The sequence below is a fragment of the Pagrus pagrus genome, assembly GCF_965226575.1.
Source record: "Pagrus pagrus genome assembly, chromosome: 11".
NCBI classification, from domain to species: Eukaryota; Metazoa; Chordata; class Actinopteri; order Spariformes; family Sparidae; genus Pagrus; species Pagrus pagrus.
Window position 1 is genome coordinate 19,957,868 of NC_140195.1, and position 20,821 is coordinate 19,978,688.

Here is a 20,821-nt window from a genome sequence, read left to right on the forward strand (position 1 = left end):
AAAACATTGTCCTCATTTTATTTATTTATTTATTTATTTGCCACTTTGCAGGCGCCAATTTAGCCCCTCATCGATCTTTGAATAGTTCCCCATATCTTGGCACTCAGTTAACCCTACTTTAGCTCTTTGTGAGGACGGCGGAAAATGAGCCGCTGCCGAATACATTTTAGGCACTTGAATAATGCATGAGGACGGCTTGATTTATCTTATCAAGTGCAAGTGATGTGTCCACTTTTCAGGCTGGTTAGTGTCCGGCAATTTAAATGGAGTGCGCCTCAACTAGTTCACATAGTTGGAGCCCGGGGCATGGTGATGATTCAGGAGGCTCAGTACAGAATCATGAACTTGCAGCATGCAGAAATTTCTCATAACCTTCGTCACATTTCATTCCCTGCCTCGTTTTTGCTCTCACTCTCCTCTGCATATTTCCAATCAGTGGAGCGCACATTTGAAATACTTCTGCGGTAATTAATAGGCAGGACTTCACTGTTACTTTTCTAAAGGTATTTGTACGACTATTTAAAAAAATACACAATGCTAAACTTTACAATACATTAAATGTCACAGCCAGTGAGGCAGCCTGACCTTTCTGTGATTGACATCATTAGTTTTTTATTGTAAGGCCTGTGGATTCATTGATTACAGATGATTAACTCGGTACAGCTGCATTAGGTTTATAGCAGGCAAGCAGTCGTGTATTCATTGTGCTACACAGGTTTTTTCCCCTCTTTTATTGTTCAACTCGTTGAGCTCCTAAGAAAACAGGAAAAGTTGTCTCTGCTACTTCATTATTTTTATCATGTTTTCTGTAAATTTCATCAATCTCCCTGGGGCGTAACAATCCACTGATTTAGATCAATCTACTGAGCTCATTGCCTGAGATGCAGCAGTATCAGTACAAACAGCTTGAATTTGGCCGCAGCTGGGAAGAAAATCACAATGGAATAAACACAATCTTCTCTTTGTCAGAAAAGAACCACAAATAATTAAATGTCTTGTGTTTTTGTGGGGCCATTAAAAGCTGAAATAAAAAAGAGTATATACAGTAGGGATGCATGCTATGTATCGGCTGGTCCATTTATAATCATGTATTATTCTCTATAATGAGATTATAACAGATAAATATAGCCGATAGCATGAAGCCACGTTGCGTTCGCTGACTTAAAGGAGCAATTTGTAAGATAGGGCTAATATTGTGGTAACGTATAGAGTGTGAAGAAATAACAGTGTGATGATGTATCAGAGACGTCTACGTACTCTGTTGCAGACATGTATTTTGAAGTTGTCGTGCTAGCCAACTAGCGCCAGACTGTCTTGTCTCCTAATACCACTTTGTACCAAGAGGCCATAGTCTTATAACCCCCGTAGTTTCAGCTGGGAGATGTAAAAGCAGTGATTTTGCTACTGAGGCTAATAAGTAAACAAAATAAACTCAATAAATGTCAGGAAAGGAAATATTTTCAATTATTTACAACCATACAACATCTGAATTCAAGTTTCTCTCTTTTACCAAACTAAGACAAGCTTCAATGCATCGTTAACTCAGTCAAACTCGAAATAAACAAAATAAAACTCACCAACACAGTCTTGGTTTGTCTTTCTATAATCACCTCTGGTTCGGTCAAAATAAAACCTGAATTCACTGAGTAAGATGTGAAATATACCAGCTCTACATGCCGTTCTCGCCCGTTGCTGATGTCCGACTCTGCCTCGCTCCTTATCATCAGACTGACATCTGTAGCTTTGTTCAGTCCCAGTTCAGCGTTCACTGGGAGGCGGCTGAGGTCATCAGAGGTTGTAGTGTGGGCAGACTCTTGTCAGCTAATAGTGCCACTCAGCTGCAAGGCTAACTGAGCTACTTGCTAACAGTAGCTTGTTGCTACAGCCGAATATAGTTTCACCAAAGAGTATACAAAGCATCAGTAAGTGGTTATAGTTTTGGAGCTACCTTTACATTCTGCCCATTTCCTGACCAATTCTACCTTTAACAAGTGCAGCATCCACACAGCTCCATACAGTTGGTATGTATTTTCTCTGCCATGCACAAGCTGTTTGCTCACTCTTGCAGATTGGATTTTACTTGACTCAGACGCCTCAGCAATAACACAATGTTAGTTTAACTGTAAGCATTATAGGCCTTTTTCACAGCAGACATTGTGACTCGTAATAGTAGGAAAGCACAGGTGTTACGAATAACATTAACAACTGATCTGTTCTATTCAAACAACATGTAAGACATGACAGTGTGACATTGGGCCAGCATTCACAATGCCCCTGAAGCTAAAAGGAATATAGACGTCATTCATTGCTTTTAGCGCTTTTTTCTACTTTGAGATGTCAAATGTCTGTTGTGAAAAGGGCCCATTGCTGTTGATCTACATAGATTATATGGCTGCCTTTGTTGTTTATTTGTTAAGCTGACAATGGAATACTGGATCTGGATTCTCACTCGTCTGTCCTCTACTTTCAGGCGTCGACTCCCTACAGCCTGGAGTCAGAGTCTCTGAGAATGGACTGCATAATGTCAGGAGGAGCGTCCCCAACTCTGGCCATTAATGCTGTGACCAACAAGGTACAATACTGGCTGCTCACTTGTGAAAGTTTGGTTTGGACTCTAGGTCTAGTTCTCATGACAGGAACAGTTGACTTAAATGAGCTGATTCCCCTGAAGCACGAGATGCTGTTGTTATATTATGCTTCAAGAACCACTAATATTAGAACTTTTAAGCAGTTGAAAAAGCTCGGAAAGATACTACTAATGAATATTCATTTCTTAACGATGTGTAATGATGATTTTTGACTAATGAATTAGTCAAGAAGATGCAGTCATTTGTACTCGCAGCTGAGAGGAATGTGTTGAACTTTGTCGAGGCTATAATTAAAACTAACTGGATATTAGACGTACTTGACGGAAAACTGCAGCAGAAGGAGACTCTGTTTTTCTCTTTCACCATCAGTGGCCTGGGCTGTTTTACAGCTCCTTACTTTCACACACAACGTGTGCAATGACACATCGACACACACACTCACACGCGCGCGCTGACTAAAAAGCTGTGGGTGTGACCGTTTGTACGAGGGTCAGAGATCAAGCCACGACTGGGACCTCTGACACCTCTCTGATCTGGCAAACACACACACACACACACATACACACACACACACACACACACACACACACACACACACACACACACACACACACACACACACACACACACACACACAGAAAGATGATGTGTGGTACGTGACCCTTTTGTCTGACCCTGACCAAAGAGAAAATTTGTCCCACAGCAGCAGCTCACATAACTGTTAAGTGTTTGGTCTGGACGTGATGTGAAGGTCTGGACCTGACAGCTTATTCCAGGTTTCCATTCTGTGCTTCTCACAGGTCTTGACTCATACTTCCCAGAATGTGTCGATATGAAACACTTTTATCAGATTATTAACACTTTGGGAATTCAGCTGTTGCTTAAAAAAAACTTCTCATCAGAATTATACAGCCATTTGTTTTATATAGCCTCATTCATTGTAATTTTTCACAATGAATTATTGGTCATTTGTCTGGTAAAAATATGAGTACTTGCTGGTTCCTTCCTTCGTAAAGTGTTGAAAAGTGAGAATTCATTAGGTAGATAATGACTGCTTGTCAGACAAAATAGGCAAATATCTTTTTTTGGTTTTGGGACCTGGTAATAAATAATACCTTTTTATGGACTAAAACATTAAAGGTGCCATATTGTGCTCATTTTCAGGATCATACTACTAGAACATGTTTACACGCTATGATATTCAAAAAACACACTCAGTTTCTAATCTGTCCGTTACTGCAGCACCTCTATTCACCCTCTGTCTGAACACTCCTGTCTCTTTAAGGAACCCCTCCCGAAAAGCCCAGTCTCCTCTGATTGGTCAGCTCTCACAGGCCTAGGAGGGCACCACCCACTGTGTTTCCGATTTTTTTAAAAGCCTGACATGCCGATTTACATTTTCTTTCTTTCTACTAACTATATTTAACAACACAGACAAACATTTTTGTGAGTTGTTTTTTTTTAATGGAAAATTCATCACCCTGGGCTACAATGTTTTACTTTCCCAAAGAATCAAATATATATCCGACACTGCTGACACTGACAGGATGGTGGCCGGTCATGCTGAAAACTGGTTCCGGTCGTTGGCCAATCGATCGGTGCATCTCTACATAAGTCATACTGTTCATGGATAATGGATTGATAAAAGCTGAAGCTGATAGAAGCTGATCTAAATAGCTGCTATTTTTGCCCAACTAACCACTCTAATGCAATGGGCTAAATTACCCACCTGACTGATGACTGTGACCTAGAACAGTGGTTACAGTAGTCGATTTCATCACATTTTGGACTATTATGGCATTTGCACAACGTTGCTGATGATGTGATTGAGTTTCTCCAGTTTTATTAGATACACAGACAAATTAGTAATAAAATTCAACAGATCGCGTCATTAACAGCCAAAGAACATCAGCATCAAGCAATTATTGTTAACAGTTTCAGTTTGAATTGTCACACAGGCAACAGGTGACAAAAGCGGTTCATTAACCTGATTTATATCAATTTGCACTGATTCTCTTTTACCTCAGGAAAGACTGAAACTTGACTCATCGTAGTCATCACTATACATTTTGAAAAACAAACGATTCAGAGCAGGGCGAGGAAGGACCTTGGTGATGATAATGCTAATGCCAACGTCAATGATGTCCACCCACACTCAGACAGGTGGCGTCCTGCATGAACAGCAGTGCGTCAAAGCCTCCTTAATAACACATTAGTTTTATTCTGTTTCCATTGGAGAATGCCTGCGCCTTTGAAAGACATTCCTATAATACGATACTAGAAAATTGGGATAACAGGAAATATTTTCTTTGAGAAAGATAGTTATCATCATGTGTAGATTTTAACTTGGGTTTGTAAATTCCTTGTAATGGAAGCTCTGCTAAGTCTGAAAAACACCTGTTTGAAGGTCATTTCTTTACTAGTGCATAGATGTAAACCTCACATTTTTTTATAGACCACACAATCATTTCTTTGATACAACACATTAAGGAGAATTCAACTCTGATATCACCAAATCCACCATAAACAGTGACTTCTGTCTTTCTCCGCTACGAGATGTTCTACCGGATAGAGCACTGCCCCAGAGATCCTTTACTGTTGTCTCACCCGAAGGCTACGATTTCACATTTGTCTATACAATTAAATGTAGCCTGGAGGTAATACCGGCGCTGTGCTTCACAAGTACTGACAGTCAAACAAAACAAGAGAAACACGATTCAACATAATCCTGAGGCATTTTTCTTTTTAACAGCTCTGTGATCTGTCACCAAAAGACAATATACACTGCACTTCTTGAAGTGTCTTCATCGCTGCCAAACTTTCAGACAATAAAGTCACGTCTGAAGTTGTTCAGTGGTCCACGGGTCAAGACATTTAATCAAAATCACCATGTTTAAGGGAAAAAAGAAATCATCATTAGTTTAGGTTCTGTGCTTTTATGCAGCAGCTGGACCAGCACTTTAATTTTCATTTTTCCTCATGAGCTGTCTCATAAGTTAATGGTGCGTGGGTAACTTCTTGAGGTGGGCAGTGTTCACTTTAGCCTGGATATGAATTGGCAAATGGATAAAATGAGGGAGAGTAGCAAAATGGGCAATGAGGAACAATAAAATGGTGAATCACTGCCTTTGAAGGAGTTTATATGGTTCATTGCCTCAAATTTTTGGCCCTGTATAATTGCCTTTATTGTCACATTAATATGGATCCTGTGTGTGTGTGTGTGTGTGTGTGTTTGTGCGTGTGTAGGTAGCGCTGTACAACCCTGAGGCAGAAGGCAGCGAGAGTCCTGGGAGTCTGGGCGGCAGCCTGAGCAACAGTCTTTCTGAGCAGAGCTTGGCGTCCGTCAACCTTAACAACCTGAACACGGCCGTCAGCAGCGGCAGCAACGTGCACAGCTACACACCAGTAAGACCTCTTCTTTGTTCTGGGTGACGGTCTAATGATTGCTGCGGGAGAATTTTCTCTTTTCTTGTGTCTGTCTGCACAAGGACAACAGCTGACCTGATGGTGCTACAGTGCAGACTTGTTTAAGGACACTTCAGCTGGGATAGCTTTCTCCCACTCCTCGTCTGCCTTTTTCTGTCACGAGCTGACTTTTTCAAGCTACCTGCATTCAAACTAAAAGTGATTTGTGGTAAATGTTCTCTGCTCACTTGATTCTGACATAATCTGGATGATTCAGCCGCTGGTCCACACACTCTCAGTCGGTACAGAAGGTGTCTGCTGCACCCTTAGCAGACTGAGGAGGTGTTAACCAGCTGAAGACGTATACGCTGGATCTACAGCACACTGCTCAAACTGTTTGATGTTGAGACCTTGCAAGCACATATATTATATTCTGTATATTTCAGTGGAGTTAAGCAGGTGGCATCAACAGAGACATTCCTGTGTCTTTTTGGCCTGCAAAAAAATGTTGCATTTCAGGTGTGCTCGCTTACTTGATAATTAAAAGTTGTTGCTAAATATCCAATTTTATTGCTGTTGTTTTTATGTAAAGTCAAGCCAGCTGTCAAAAGGGCAATTTCAGTCTGTCAGTCGGCTCCTCAAACGAATCAAATTACCCCTTATTATCAAGATTTTAGTATTCTTCTTTTCAGGGGTTTAGAAGTGCAATTGAAAGTGCAGATTGATTGTCGCTTGTTGTTGAATGTTGCATTCATATGCACTGATTATTTAGCCTGTGAATTGAACTTTGTTTTGCAGCCGACTATCAATACTGTTTGCAGCGCCTCACACCCCTCAGGGTCGCTCCAATAAATTCTCAACCCGTGGGAAATGCTGGTGTGCTTTGATAGAAGTGCAAAAATTAAACAGCAGGAAACATCTGAGTCATCCTGTGTGTTGACAGCTCACCTTTGTCGTCTCTGGTGCACATGAATGACACTGGACCACTGCAGTGATCAACAATTTGAGACAACGGGGCAAAATTGTACACAATTAAAAGCACAATTAATTCTGTTAGCTCGCAATTAAACACATAGATTGTGCTGTCTCTGTGCCATTAACCACACACGCACTCTCACACACACACACACACACACACACACACACACACAGTGAAGTATATTTAAATCAAGGCCGGCCCATGTTGTCCGCTGTTACGGTGCCTTTGGTCTTGGCCGGTGTAAAGTACTCCACAGACTTGGCAGGCCACAGATACACTGAGACACATTTGGCCAGATTTTACGCTGACCGTTTAAACGATTCCTCATCCTTTATAAATCAAGGTCCTTTGGCTATTTAAATTGATTAGTCTCAACCAGCATGTGTGTGTGTGTGTGTGTGTGTGTGTGAGAGAGAGAGATGATAATAAGTTGCCTTTTTATGATGGAGGGCAACCCTTCTGTCAGGAACTAAACTGTCCCATGCTGAGTAATTAAGATTTGGAACAAATATTTAATGGAGGCAACAACAGTTTATTATTGGCCGATCAGCAGCAGAAAATGTTGCTGGAGCAGGAGTCCTTGACCAGACAAGGATTTTGACAAAAATAATAACAGTGATCTGACTTCTGGGTTTATATAATCCCTGTATCCACACATGCAACTGGATATTGGACTTCCTCACAAACAGACCCCAGACAGTTCGGATTGTCAGTCACACCTCCTCTACATTAATGCTCAACACCGGAGCCCCCCAGGGCTGTGTACTCAACCCTTCTCCTGGTCACACCAGACTTGAAGAGAACTCTATGGTGGAGTTCATACCAGTAGGAAATTAACAATTGTGCAGAGTGGTGCACAGAGAACAATCTGCTGATCAGTGTCAGCAAAACCAAGGAGCTGATTGTTGACTTTAGAAAGAAGGAGGCAAAGACACACACACCCCTGTCTACATCAGTGGAGCTGAGGTGGAGCAGGTGAATCATTTTAGGTTTTAGTAAGCTGTCATGGTCTAAAAGAAAAAAAAAAAAACTTCTTAAGGAAACTTCAGAAGGCTAAATTCCAGAAAACTAAAAAGACACCACCCACCCCAGCCACAGTCTGTTCACTCTGCTGCCATCTGGCAAAAGATACAGAAGTATCAGCTGCAGCCTCAACAGTCCACCATATATTTTGTTTTCTTGTGTAGCATAAAGGGACTACAACTTACATGTCATTGTACAACCCTGTGTTGTAAAATGACAATCAAATTAACCTTTGAATGTTTGGATGAACCTTGAAATTTTGGGTGAATTTGGATTTCTTTGAAGATGCTTAATTGACAGTATAGATGCGGTTTGCTTTTCAGATAAATTTTCCCTCCCAACTGGCTGAAGATAAAAGGGTTCTGAAGACCTCTGTTGGTCTGCAGAGCATTTTGGTCCAGATCAGAACCTCTCAACAACTGCTACTACCAATATATCAAAATTTCCCTTTGATCGAAACTTCGCCCATGGTCAAAAAATATTTTTTGCATTTTCATTTCACATTTTCTTTATTCATGGTCCCCAGAGAACAAACCCTAATGTTTTTTGCTCTTGTGATCTTTTCTGTAGTGCCTCCATTAGGGCCAAAATCTCCATTCGTACTCAAGAAACATCCAAAGTCCAACGGGTCGTTGACATAACATGTAGCCCTTTCATAGTCTCCAGTGGATGGACCTTTTCCTCTTGTAGTTTAAGTGTATTTATGTGTGCAGGGGATAAAATACAAATGTGCTTGAAACGCTATTGCTTTTGTAACATTTTATTCTATTTATTTTAATCCGTACACTCTGTTTCTCCACGCTGCTGCAACAGCTTGATTTTCCCATCGTGGTCATTAAAGTTCTATTCAGTCTAATGTAATCATGGGGACTTTTGATAGACTTGTAGTGCATCTGACATGTTTGTCAAAGTGTTTTTGTCTGTCCCTTTAAACCAAATATAATACAATTGTAAAGGCCAGTCTCGGTCCAAAATAACAGCAGCGCTGAAAAAATCCCATCTCTTCATTATTTCTCCCTTGTAACAGCTGCTCACCTTTTTACCATCAATCACTTTTCCCCACTCACCTCCCACCTGCATTAGCAAAGGTCAGTGCAATCTCATCTCGTTAACCTCTCATTTCTAGAGGCCATCTTTTGTTTTCCTCCTCCCTGCATCACCTCCACACCCACCCACCTACCCACCCGGCCTCCTCCTCCTCCTCCTTCGCCTCAGACCTCATCTGTGGGTCTAGTCCAGCGGGATCAGGGTTAGTTCTGCCTCATTACCTGCCGCAGGTGATACCCTCCTAACTGACGGTGATTACTGGCGGCATCACGGGCAGAGATCTCAAAGACACCAAGAAAGTTGATGGAAAAGCTGCCATTAATGGGTGGAGGTGGATCTGACGGGGATGTGTCCTGCTAAGCAGGTTTATACTTGCGGAGGCACACTGATAGAAGGATATTGCTCGTGTTTGCTGGGTGGATGGTGGAAGTATTTTGTTTTCTGTGTGTTTATATGAAATGAAAATGAGTGCCAGCAAAAATTTCCTTCTAATTGCATAAAATTGAATTTGGTATGATCACAGTGGATGACTGAATTAAAAAAACAGGATTTGTAGGAAGTATTAATGTGAAAATTGAATTTTGAATGGCACGATCGGAAAATAAATTACATTTCTTGAAACTGAATGTGATTATTATTGAATTTGACTTTTTATCTGTTTTACAATGCAGCTCTCCCAATTGAAATTCAGGTCTCTCAATTTAGATTCAGCTGCTAGAAACACTTTGCTTCCCTGTGCGGTGACTGACAGGTAGCAGCCCACTCCAGTGCTCGCATTAGCTGCCTCACACTCTTCAGTTTGGCCGACGAGGCCATGTTGTTCTCTCACAGATGAGTTGGAGAGTTTTTTTTTTACATTGTCTGGTCCTTCATGCTAAGTTAGTGTTGGCACCAAAAGTAACTTGAGGGTTGTTCAGTCATTAAGTTTATGCTATTTCCCTGTGTAATTGAGCCTTTATGTAGTTCAGGGAAGTACGGGAGTTGTTATGGTCACATCTTTCTTAATCCGTCCTACTGTTATGTCCTTATCCTATTTATTAACACCAGGCAGTCAATATGTTAACATTCTCATTCTATCGGTATATACAAACACTGACATCTGCATTCACCACTTTCCAACTCCAAAAACCCCTCCTGCATTAGCATTTAGGTGTTTCTCTTTGTTTGAAATTCAGTATATGTTCACGGTTAACAAACAGGAACTTTAAATGATGTAAAGTCTGGCAGATTTTAGGAATGTTGTATGAAATACAGCTTGTACTTCCACATTTTTATATACCTGCACTCACAGACGTAAAGAGTTGTGTGAGGGGTATCTCACCAAACTCTGATCAAACTGTCAAAACTAGTCAGTGCTCATAAACTATACATTCATTCCTAATACTACACTGCCTATTTCTTGCCTGAAATATTTTCCGAAACATATTTTAGCATAGTGTTTACTTGCAATATAGAAAGGTCATATCGATCCTGTGTTGTGAAAACTGAGGCTGAAAGAAGTCCAATTAAACTGTTAAACATGACAGTGCTGATCAAATACGAACCACGATCCTGTTAATTGTCTATCTGTCTCCTAAAATGTTTCCTGTTTCAAAATGGACCCCAAGCCAAAACTAAGCACTGCCCAATTGGCAGTATGTCACCCATCAGCAGGAGTATTTATTGGTCTGGTGCGGCGCACTGCATTCTTGTTGTTGCAGGTTTTCTAACTTTTGAGCAAAAGAGAATACCACATCCCTTTCTCTCAGCTTTCTCTGGTCATGTAGCACCAATTTAGGAAATATGTATGTCTCTCTACTGCATAAACAGCTCAGTTTTATGCAAGGGCCATCTTTCCAGGAGTCCTTCAATGTTTTATATCTCAGGCTCTGTCAGGGGGTCTTTGTCAAGCTTGGAGAGATTTGTTTGAAATTATCACTTGAGCAGAGCCACTAAAATAGGTATTATGTTGAACTAAAGGATGAAAATCTCGACTTTATTTTCATAACTGAACAGTTATCTACCAGGAATGTGCATATGACCATATATTATTTGCCAGTGTGGTGCTTTAATGGTTGGTGCTGCATTTTGTTGTGGTTAAACCTGCACCTACATCATCTTGGTGCTTGACAAGCCTGTGTTTATTTATCAGTCTGACAGCAGCTTACACTTTCAACTACAGTGTGAACTCAGCCTTTGATATTTTTCTCTGAAACCAATATCTTCATCGATTTCCCCTGTTTGTCTTTTTGTACCTCTCACAGTCCGTCTGTCTGATCTCTTTCTCTCTCTGTCCGTCTTGAAGGTGAGTAGCCACTCAGAGCCTTCGTCCCAGTCCCTGAGCCTCCAGCAGCCCGCCCAGCAGCCGCCGCCGCCTCCCCCTCCTCCCCCGCAGCCCCAGTACGGTTTGCCCGTCCCGGAGTCGCGGGACAAGCAGCTGTGTTTCTCAGACTTCGAGGACCTCAGCGCTTCTTTCCGCAGTCTTTACAAGTGCGTCTTTGAGCAGTCCTTCTCACAGCAAGGTGGGTGTCGAGTCGACTGTCACTTTGTATGCGGATTAGTGTGTATCTGTTCACTTGTGTCTGTGAAACATCTTAATTGACACATGTGTTTGCGGGGAAAAAAAAAACATGTAAACCTCTGTGTCAGGCTTCGTGCACATAATTAACTGTCAAGCTTAAGCTCCTAATGAAATGGAAATCATTTAACATTGCTTTCATAACAGTAAAAGCATTGCAGTATTAACCTCCACCACACACCACACACTACTCCTACTCTATTGTATTTTAATAAACAAAACAATCTGTTGTTCCGCATATCTGCATTTTACGGCTCGCTCAGTCAAATGAGTAAAGGCAATTAAGAGGAAGAATTCAACAGAAGGAGAAAAAAAAGCTCACAAACACATCTGCAGTCGAGCAGAGCAAAGGGTTCTGCAGCTTTGATAGCAGCTAATTAGATTGGTTCTAAAGTTTGTGTAGCATCTTGCTAATTGCTTCCTGAAGCTTTCAGGTCACCAGGCCTCCTCCCTCTTGGACCCCCCACCATCCCACCACCCTCCTATCACCTTCCCTCTCCCCCTCTCTTCTCCCCGTACACATTCACACGCATACGTTCTGTAGCCGAGGAGATTGATGCGCTCTGTTGAGCTCCGCAACTGCTGCCTGCCTGGATTCACCCTCTGACAAGGTCCCCTTCAATTTGCGGTCAGGGGGTGCACACACGTAGAAGAGATAAGACAATGAGAATACTAGTTGGGTAAAGGAAAAAAAAAAAGATTTGACACAGAGACCTAGAAAGAAAATGAAGAAGAAAATGGATTTAGCCGATCCTTGAAAGGGCCCATTAAGTGTGAGGCTTAGCAGGAAACGGTGTCAGCAGTCATTGTATTTCAGAGTGTGAGTCACAGTGAGTCACCCAGACAGCGGAGCTCATCGTCTCCCTTGAAAAACCGCAGCGAGTCCAAGACCACACAGCAAACTGTAACTGAGTCAGGTGGTAGAGCGTTCATTTTTCTGACAGATCTTCATCGTCATGAATTACAGGTCAAACAAAACAGACAAAATGAGCCGTAGACAGATAAATCATCAGGTGGAGCAACATGCAAAGTCGGGCACGAAAACTAATTTTAAACTGCGACTTTAAACACTCGGCGTGTAATATCTGCTGCAAGGGGTCTCAAAATATTGAACACAGAAAACAGAGTTTTATGATGTGAAGTATTGTAGGATCAGGGAAGTTGTTGTCTTCTTTGTTAAACAACCACCGTTGGAGAAGAAAATGTATCAGGCAGAAATGTTTAGACAAGGTGATCTATCAAAGTTTAATAACTGTCATGCTCGCAGTCACGTTCAACGACCACCCTCCTCACTTTCTTATGGCGGCCGACAAGTGCAAACGCTTCAGCTTAAGAAAACACATGCAACAGACAAAACCGGAGCAAATTAAGACTTGTTGTTCAGAAGAACGTTAAGCGTTAAACAGTGAGCTGCAGTTGAATGTGAAAACACAACAAGTGTACAGCAATAAAAGTACTGAGGTACATTTACTGAAACACTGTTACAGAATAAAGCCCTGGTTATTACAGTTGGTGGAGCTCGCCCTCCCTAATGGCCTGGAGCACTTCTGCTGTGATGACTGACCGCTGTTTTTGACTTTGCATCGTTTCTGTATTGCACATTTTCCTAATGGAGGTGTCTGTTTGAATGGCCACTGTACTATACACCATATACTTTCACTGCAGCGTGAAAAAATATGGATTTCTCTGGGTTTGAACATTTAGGATTTAGTATAGTGTAAATATAATACTAAGATCCAGGAACTGTTACACGTTATATCTTCAACCATAATCTACTTTCTCTTTTGTCACATTAAAATAAATTTGACTGGCAAGGGGCATATACCATTCAGTTCAACTTCGACAAGTATCTGCCAAACAATAAATTAGGACAGACAGCACAATGAAGACAGTTAAAAATGGTGCACAGTCTTCCATCAAATCCTAAATAAATAAACAATATCCATAGAGCATTTCTCAGAAAGCCTTGATCAGACACATTGCAGTGGGAATAAAAGAATTGGAATGAGAGATACTTTAACAAGCATCCAAAGCGTAACGACTCCCCAATGGCAGGAGTGAAAATTCACCCACGAGGATGTGTGCAGATAGACTCGGTATGCTCATCGATTTCCTTCTGATTTGTTGGTCACAAAAAGAACTCGAGTACCTCTGTTTCTCTCCACCGATCTTTGAAGAGATCTTAACAGTACTGTTCAGCCAGTTTCTGTCTTTGAGCGATAAGCAATGACACATCAGATAAAAGAAAAGGTTTAAAGAGTCTCAACTTAAGAATAAATGCACTTTCAGGAAGGAATTTAGTTTCTGATAAAGGTGCACCCCCAACCTTAACAGATTGTTGAACACTAACAAAGTTCTCGTAAGAGTCTTTTACATTTAAACTTACATTAAATTAAACACAAGATGTTCTGCTTTCGGCACAGACGAAGAGCACAATCGCTGTCCAACTCTGTACCTGAAGAAAAGACAACACTGCGTCACTGTCTGAAAATTTTACAAGGCGGCTGCCTATTTGACAGTTTCTGCAGCTGTCGGTATCCATGATGAAAAGTAAAGGAGATAAAACACTCTTGAGGTGAAATAGTACATTCAAAAAACAACCCAGACACGAAATGTTTGCTGTCTGTGCATCAGAAAAACTAAAATCCACAAGACACTTTGATAAGGGCAGCAGTGTGTGTGTGTGTGTGTGTGTGTGTGTTTGTGTGTCAGAGAAAGAGATTTGCATAACTAGCGACAGAGGGGCCAATGGGCTGAAATCATTACATTTTTTTAGGGTTACTTATTTTTAGAAACAGTACTACAACGCAAGATTCTCAAATTGTGGTAATTTAACTGAAATTGAAACCTAAACTGAAACTCAAATTTACTGTAATGTATGCCCCGTCATTAGTTCGTTTTGTGTTCAACACAAGACACAGACATAATTATTTTCTGCCTGAAGTAGAAGCTTTAACACCGTGAGGCTGCTTTATTCATCCACCATTTATTTGTCATCTTAGTTTCCCTTAGTTTCCTTTGAGAAGGTATTTCTTTTTATTCTGAGCTCTGTTCATTTAACTTTTTTTTGTCATTTGAAAAAGTTACAACTCTTCACACAAAATCAGACTAATAATAATAAAACTGTCCTCTGTCCAACTGTCTTTTCAGTGCTCAAAATATTAACTGGCAGGCTGGGTTGATGGCAACGGGCCTAAGGAATAAGCCGTTATGATTTGGTGCACAGGGATTTATAAGCACAAGGAGCTGAAACATAAAAAAGAAATAAATCAGTCTTACTGCTCCTTAAAAACTGGTTTTCATTGTCATATTTAGCAGATTAGATAATTAAAATGTAAACTTTTGAGAGTGAGAGAGCCCATAGACTGTCTGTGGTGATGCTGACACATGAGTAGGTGTAAATACGGAGGAAAAATATCACCTTTCATTCACACCAAGCATCAATTTGTCCGTCTTGTTATGAATAGTTTATCTATTTAAATTTTTCTTCTTTTCTTGTCGTCACCCGTGATAATTGTAACTCTCCCTCCCTCAGGTTTGATGGGTATGCCCGGTGATTCCAGCCAGCAGGCCCGGACCGCCTGCTCCTACCAGCACTCTCCCGGTGCAGGAAGCAGTGGCCACCACCAACACAACCACGGTCAGGCGTCGCACCACCCCCACCACCCTCAGCAGCACCTCTCCCCTCACTCCACCCACAGCCAGCACCAGGCGCACGGTCAGCATGGCCAGCACCAACAGCACCCTGCTCATTCCCAGCAGCACCCGTCTCTCTCCCACCAGAGTCACACTGGACAGACCTGCCCCACAACAGGTGAGATTTTTTTAAAATTTTATTTCTGGCTTTAGTGACACCTACTGGCAGAACACCATATTAAACAAGATACTGTGCAGATCTTGTATCGCATAACAAAAGGTTGATGGAAACGGTATCATTTTTAAATCTTACCTAATCTCCAAAAGAAACTTTTCAGTTTTTCTTTTTTGAAAACAAGTTAGCCACTGAATAGGACATGGAAACGCCTTTTCTGTGTACGTTCTAACATATCGAACATTTAACTCACACGACTGACCAGCTGTTTCCGCTCCAAGTAAAGAAGAAGAAGAAGCTGTGTCCGCTGTCGACATTTTCCCAGATGTTCCCAGAAGATTCTCATTCCCAGATTAATTTCTACATTGCCTCGTAAATTAACAAAATCACTGTTTTTGTTTCTTCGTCTTCTTTACAAACAACTTGTTTTATCTCTTGGTTTGCAAACTTCACTTCCTCTTAGCCTATACCACCATCCTCTGACACTTTGCATTGCCTGATTTGCTCTAACCAGTTGATGGAAATGTGCCTGATTGGGTGTTTTTAGTTCTCACTTGGATTGTCTACATTTTCTACAAAAAAAACTCATCAGAATAATTTGAAAGATGCCATAATCACATGAACATTCTTCACATAATAAGAATTTAAACTTGCACTTGAAAGTTTTCTTTACATTGGGGACCCTTGAGTTATTTCACAGTACTTATGGATGTAGTCTATCAGTTTGTAGTATTTCAGTGTCATTAAGGAGAAATCACATTGTTTGATATTACAGTCTTGAGAGTCTAGTTTAATTAGTTAAGTTAGAGATATAGATAACTTGCAGTTTAATCAAAATAAAACTCACGGCAATGCAGATAATTAAAAATAGGCTGTGTAGCCAACACAGATTGTTTTTATCTGGTTTAACTTTATAATGAGCTGCTATTATGTCGCACCATAAAAATAGCACATTTCAATGTATCTGGTGTGGCTACAGGTCTTCCCATGTTGGTAACCATCTTAATTGGGTCTCACTCTGGTGCCGTGGTGTGAATGCAGCGTTAGACGAAGCCTCCACTAGAGTAGGGCTCCACTAGAGGAGAGTCAATATTTCATTGTTATTGTGATATGAGACTATATATTGTGTTAGATTGTGGATATCGTTATGTGGTGATCATGGAGTCTTTCCCTGGTTTTAAAGGCTGCATTACACTAAAGTGATGTCATTTTCTAAACCTACCAGACTGTTCTGCTTGTTCCAATACTTGCTTTTACCAACTTGTCATTATATCCACATTACTGATGATTATTTATCAAAAGTCTGAAAGTACCCAGCACCATTATCGAGGTGTTTGGTCAAAAATATTGTGATATATACATTTATGAGGTGTTTTTGAGGAGATTTCAGAGTAGAAAAGAGATATATATCATCCTTTGCGAAAGCCTAAAAATATTGCAATATTATTCGAAGGCTATATCCCTTTGCCCTACACCAGAGCAATGACAGAATATTTCATAGGTGCTGAATTGATCCAGAATCTGAATTTGATTCAAACTGCTAAATCTGCTCAACCTTCCTGAACCGAAAATTTGCAGAGCTCCAACTATCAGTCGGCTCACATTATTTATGAGAAAAAAATAAATGAAAAATGGACAGTACTTTTACTTTGGAAGTCTTGATGTCCAATTTAACAATTTCCCTGCTCTGCTGCTTACCTTTTACTAATTCTTGTGAAGGGAGCCCCCACAGTGTACAGTATAGCTTCTGGTTTCATATATTTAGATGCCGAACAGCAGTATAGAACGATTCTACCTCTCCTCACTCCCAAAGTCACATTGGTGTAAATGCAATTCACCCCAACACACCAGAAGAGGCTTGTCTCTGCACAGACTCATTGCATTTATATTATACTCTCTTCCTCTGTAAGGTCCCAGAGCATTTGATATTATGAGGCCGGGCTCATACAGACAGGCATCTCCAAAGCTTCATCGAGGCTTTTCCTGCTCATATTCCCAGTCATTGTTTTTTTTTTTTTTTTTTTCTCCTTTGTGTCTCTGCAACACAGCTCTCAGGCCAAAAGAGGGACTATTCAGACATTATTTATCTGGGTTAGTATTCCCCTCAACCAAGCTGAGGATGAATGAAAGCAATCCCTCTGTCTTTGATCCACAGCCTCAGAATGTATTGTTGTTTAGTTTGTGGTGGTGAAGGCGGTGAAAAGCATCTCCTTCTTCTTTTTCTTTTTTTTTCCAGAAGCAGAGCTGTTGCTCGAGATTTTTTCTGTGTGAAGTCACACCACCTTGTGGTTGGCTGCAGAGACAAATTCCACTTATTAGTCTGGATCAGTTCACCTGTTTTTAGATTATTCAACAGCGTCACACTGATCAGACTCATCGTGTTGCCTTGGTATTCATTTTAGTGTTCATCAACCGCTTTGTTTTTGGATCAATAATTTAAGTCATTTATTAAGAAAAAAGAAAAGAAAAAATTGATGTGTGAATTTGCTGCTTTTCTCTTTTTTTATATAATTGTTAATAGAATAGCTTTTGGTTTTTGTATCATTAGTTAGGCTTTTTTTTTTTTTTTTAGATATTTGAAGATGTCACCTTGAGATTATGATGGGCGTTATGAACAACATCCAACGATTTAGAGACCAAATGACTGAACGATGAATCAAAAAATAATGAACTGATAGTGAAAGTAGCTACTAGTTCACTTTATGCTTTTATTTTAAGCATGTGTGTGTGTGTGTGTGTGTCTGCTCTCTCTCCCAGGCATGTCATCAGACTGGTACCCCAACCTGGACTGGCTGAAGGAGAGCTGCCGCATTGCCACCAGCTACAACTGGGCTGACGTAGACCTCTCCCCATTTCAAGGTAACACACACACACTGTACTCACACACACACACGCACACACACACACACTACGAGGAGTCCTGGTGCTGTCAGTGTGAACGGCATCTTAAATGAACATTGATAAAGCTGTCTACCGCCGCCTGTTTCAGCACAGCCCGAATTGATAAAATGCTTGTGATGCCGATCAGTTACTTTGATTAAACCATTATGATTCCTCTCCGCGCTTTCACACACACTCGCCCTTGAGGCACAATATTATAATATCCAGTGTTGTAATAGTGCTGGCCTAATAAAAGTCATTATCCTGCATCTGAGAGGTTTCCACTCTCCGTTTCTCCCTCACACACACATACATACATGCAAACACACACACACACACACACACACTGTCTCCCTCCCTCCCTCCCAATTGTATGATGTGAATAATCCAATTAGGCCCCGGCTCAGTAACAGCCTCTTATCACGGTCAGCGCACAAAGCCGGCAAACATCCACACACACGATGGACGTCGACGGCTGGTCTTATAACACACACAGGCCCCGCCGCCTCCCTCCTCCTGCAGCGCTTGACCTCCCTCACACCACCGTAATGCCATCCTCCACCGACTCTGGCTCGCCTCCAAAGCATCTCTGTCGCTGCCAGACACAAGCCTCATGGATTAGATTTTGGGGAATATCAGAGAGCATTTTGTTGAATAGGAGCCGAGGTGTGTCTTTGTTTGAAGAAATTAATAAGAAAAGGAGGTGTGATAGGTTCAGGGTCTCGTTTTAGCGCATCTCAAATGTGAACAGGTGGAACAATAGAGCTGGGAGAGACTGAAGCATTGTTAGATGTAACTGTAAATACAAGATAAGAGTCAATGCACAAGTGTTTCTGTGAAATTCAAGTTGGTATGAACATTACTTTCTACTTACAACAGCGATCATGTTCGTCTTTTTTCACTCTCAAGCACCTTATGGTTTGGGATGGGACAACACAAGATTTTATCGCCACCCACAATGGTGGCGATATTACCTACAATGCAACTTAGCCACTGAGTGACATCACCGGAGGCAATTTATCAGATTACATGCAGCTTCCTCTGGAGACTCAAAAGACTTTTTACTACTTTTTTTTAACATATGCAGGAAAACTCCCCAAGACCTGTAAACACACTTTAATGTGGAAAACTGGTGGAGTTACCCTTTAAGTGTAAAATCAAGTGGCATATTGAATATAAGCCTCCTCTGTCCGTCTGTTAGGTCTGAAGGAAAGCATGCGACAGGCTGAGCTCAACAATTGGTCGCTGGACGCTGCCCAGATGGCCGACCTGTGTTCCTCCATTAACCAGTTCTTCACAGCCACGGGGGTCATCCCCCCTCAGGGCACTGCCCACTCCCAACCTCAGGTCCAACACCCGACACCACCAGGAGCGCCGCAGCACCCGGCTCAGCCTCACGGGGCGATGCACCCAAAGGCCAGCCAGCACAATCAGCACGGGCAACACAACCAACACATCAGCACGGGTCAGCAAACAGAGCTGTGTTTCACATATTTTGCTCCATATTTTATCCTTTACTTGATATAAAAGCAGCAACACCGCAATATAAAAATACTCCATCAAAATAAAAGTCCTGCATTTCAGTTTAAGCTGTCAAGTTTACTGAAGTACCAAAGGTTAAAAATAGTGACTTTTGAGAAGAACTTATTTTAGATTTTTTCTTAAAGCACAAGTTCATGAGGTCATCTCACTTGGTACTCTAGCTGTAAAAAAAAAAATGTTATGCAGTAAAAATATACAACAAAATATAGTGGAAGAAAAGTAAAACATCTTCAATTCAAATTCTTGCTCAGCGAAGTTTCTGCAATTGCCTTGTGCTGAAAACCAGCCTCTCTCCTCACTGTGCCATTGTTTGCCCAATATAGATTTACAAGGGAATTATGGATGTTGTCAGCTTCATGGCGAGTTGATATATGAAAATGAGAGTAGGCAATCCACTGAGAGACAGCGCATTCTATAGGATGTCTCAAGCTTAGCATAAGAAAGCAGTGAAACTGTGCTGTGAGCTCGCACTGTGCATGTGTGAAAGTCGGGATACTAATCTGACAGTTAGTCATTGCCCTTTTGGTTGTTCTCCCACAGGGAACATGTACATGGACTCAAGACAGAGCATCTCCTCTCTGATGGGCCCACCAGGATACCCCCACATGCCTCCCATGAGCAACACGGCCCCCGCCATGACAGGTGACTCCTCCGTCGCCCACTTAACAGGTCAGGAGGAGCAGGTAGAAACGTATTGTGTATGTGTGTTTGCAGGTTTCTATCCCTGCAAGTTTCTGCTTGTCAGAATCAGGACGTTCCCTTTTTTGCCGGTAGACAGTGTCTACAACTGACAATTATTTTCATTGTTGATTTAAAATGTCATTTTAGCAGGGTCCGCCAAATATAAACAATTGTGTCCTTTAAGGTCACTTCGTTTATTCAGTTTATTCAGTCATGAAAACGTAGAAAGTTTGTATATTTAGTGTGTTTAGGCATAAAAATCAGTCAATGAAGATCTTTCTCTTAACATGTCTTTCTCAAAACTACAT

At 41.2% G+C, this 20,821-nt stretch overlaps 1 protein-coding gene across 5 annotated transcripts in view; it reads left to right on the forward strand.

The window, feature by feature from the left end:
• LOC311265849 (forkhead box protein J3-like) overlaps positions 1-20,821 on the forward strand; it is a 68,652-nt gene that overhangs the window by 43,897 nt on the left and 3,934 nt on the right. For 2 of the 5 annotated variants that reach the window (XM_084367895.1, XM_084367896.1), the window contains exons 6-12: positions 2,471-2,572; positions 5,835-5,993; positions 11,327-11,543; positions 15,135-15,413; positions 18,168-18,269; positions 19,492-19,755; positions 20,373-20,501. In XM_084367895.1, coding sequence (XP_084224021.1) covers positions 2,471-2,572; positions 5,835-5,993; positions 11,327-11,543; positions 15,135-15,413; positions 18,168-18,269; positions 19,492-19,755; positions 20,373-20,501 — 1,252 coding nt within the window. The remainder of the gene's footprint in view (positions 1-2,470; positions 2,573-5,834; positions 5,994-11,326; positions 11,544-15,134; positions 15,414-18,167; positions 18,270-19,491; positions 19,756-20,372; positions 20,502-20,821) is intronic. The other 3 variants (XM_084367897.1, XM_084367899.1, XM_084367898.1) reach the window with 3 other exon arrangements.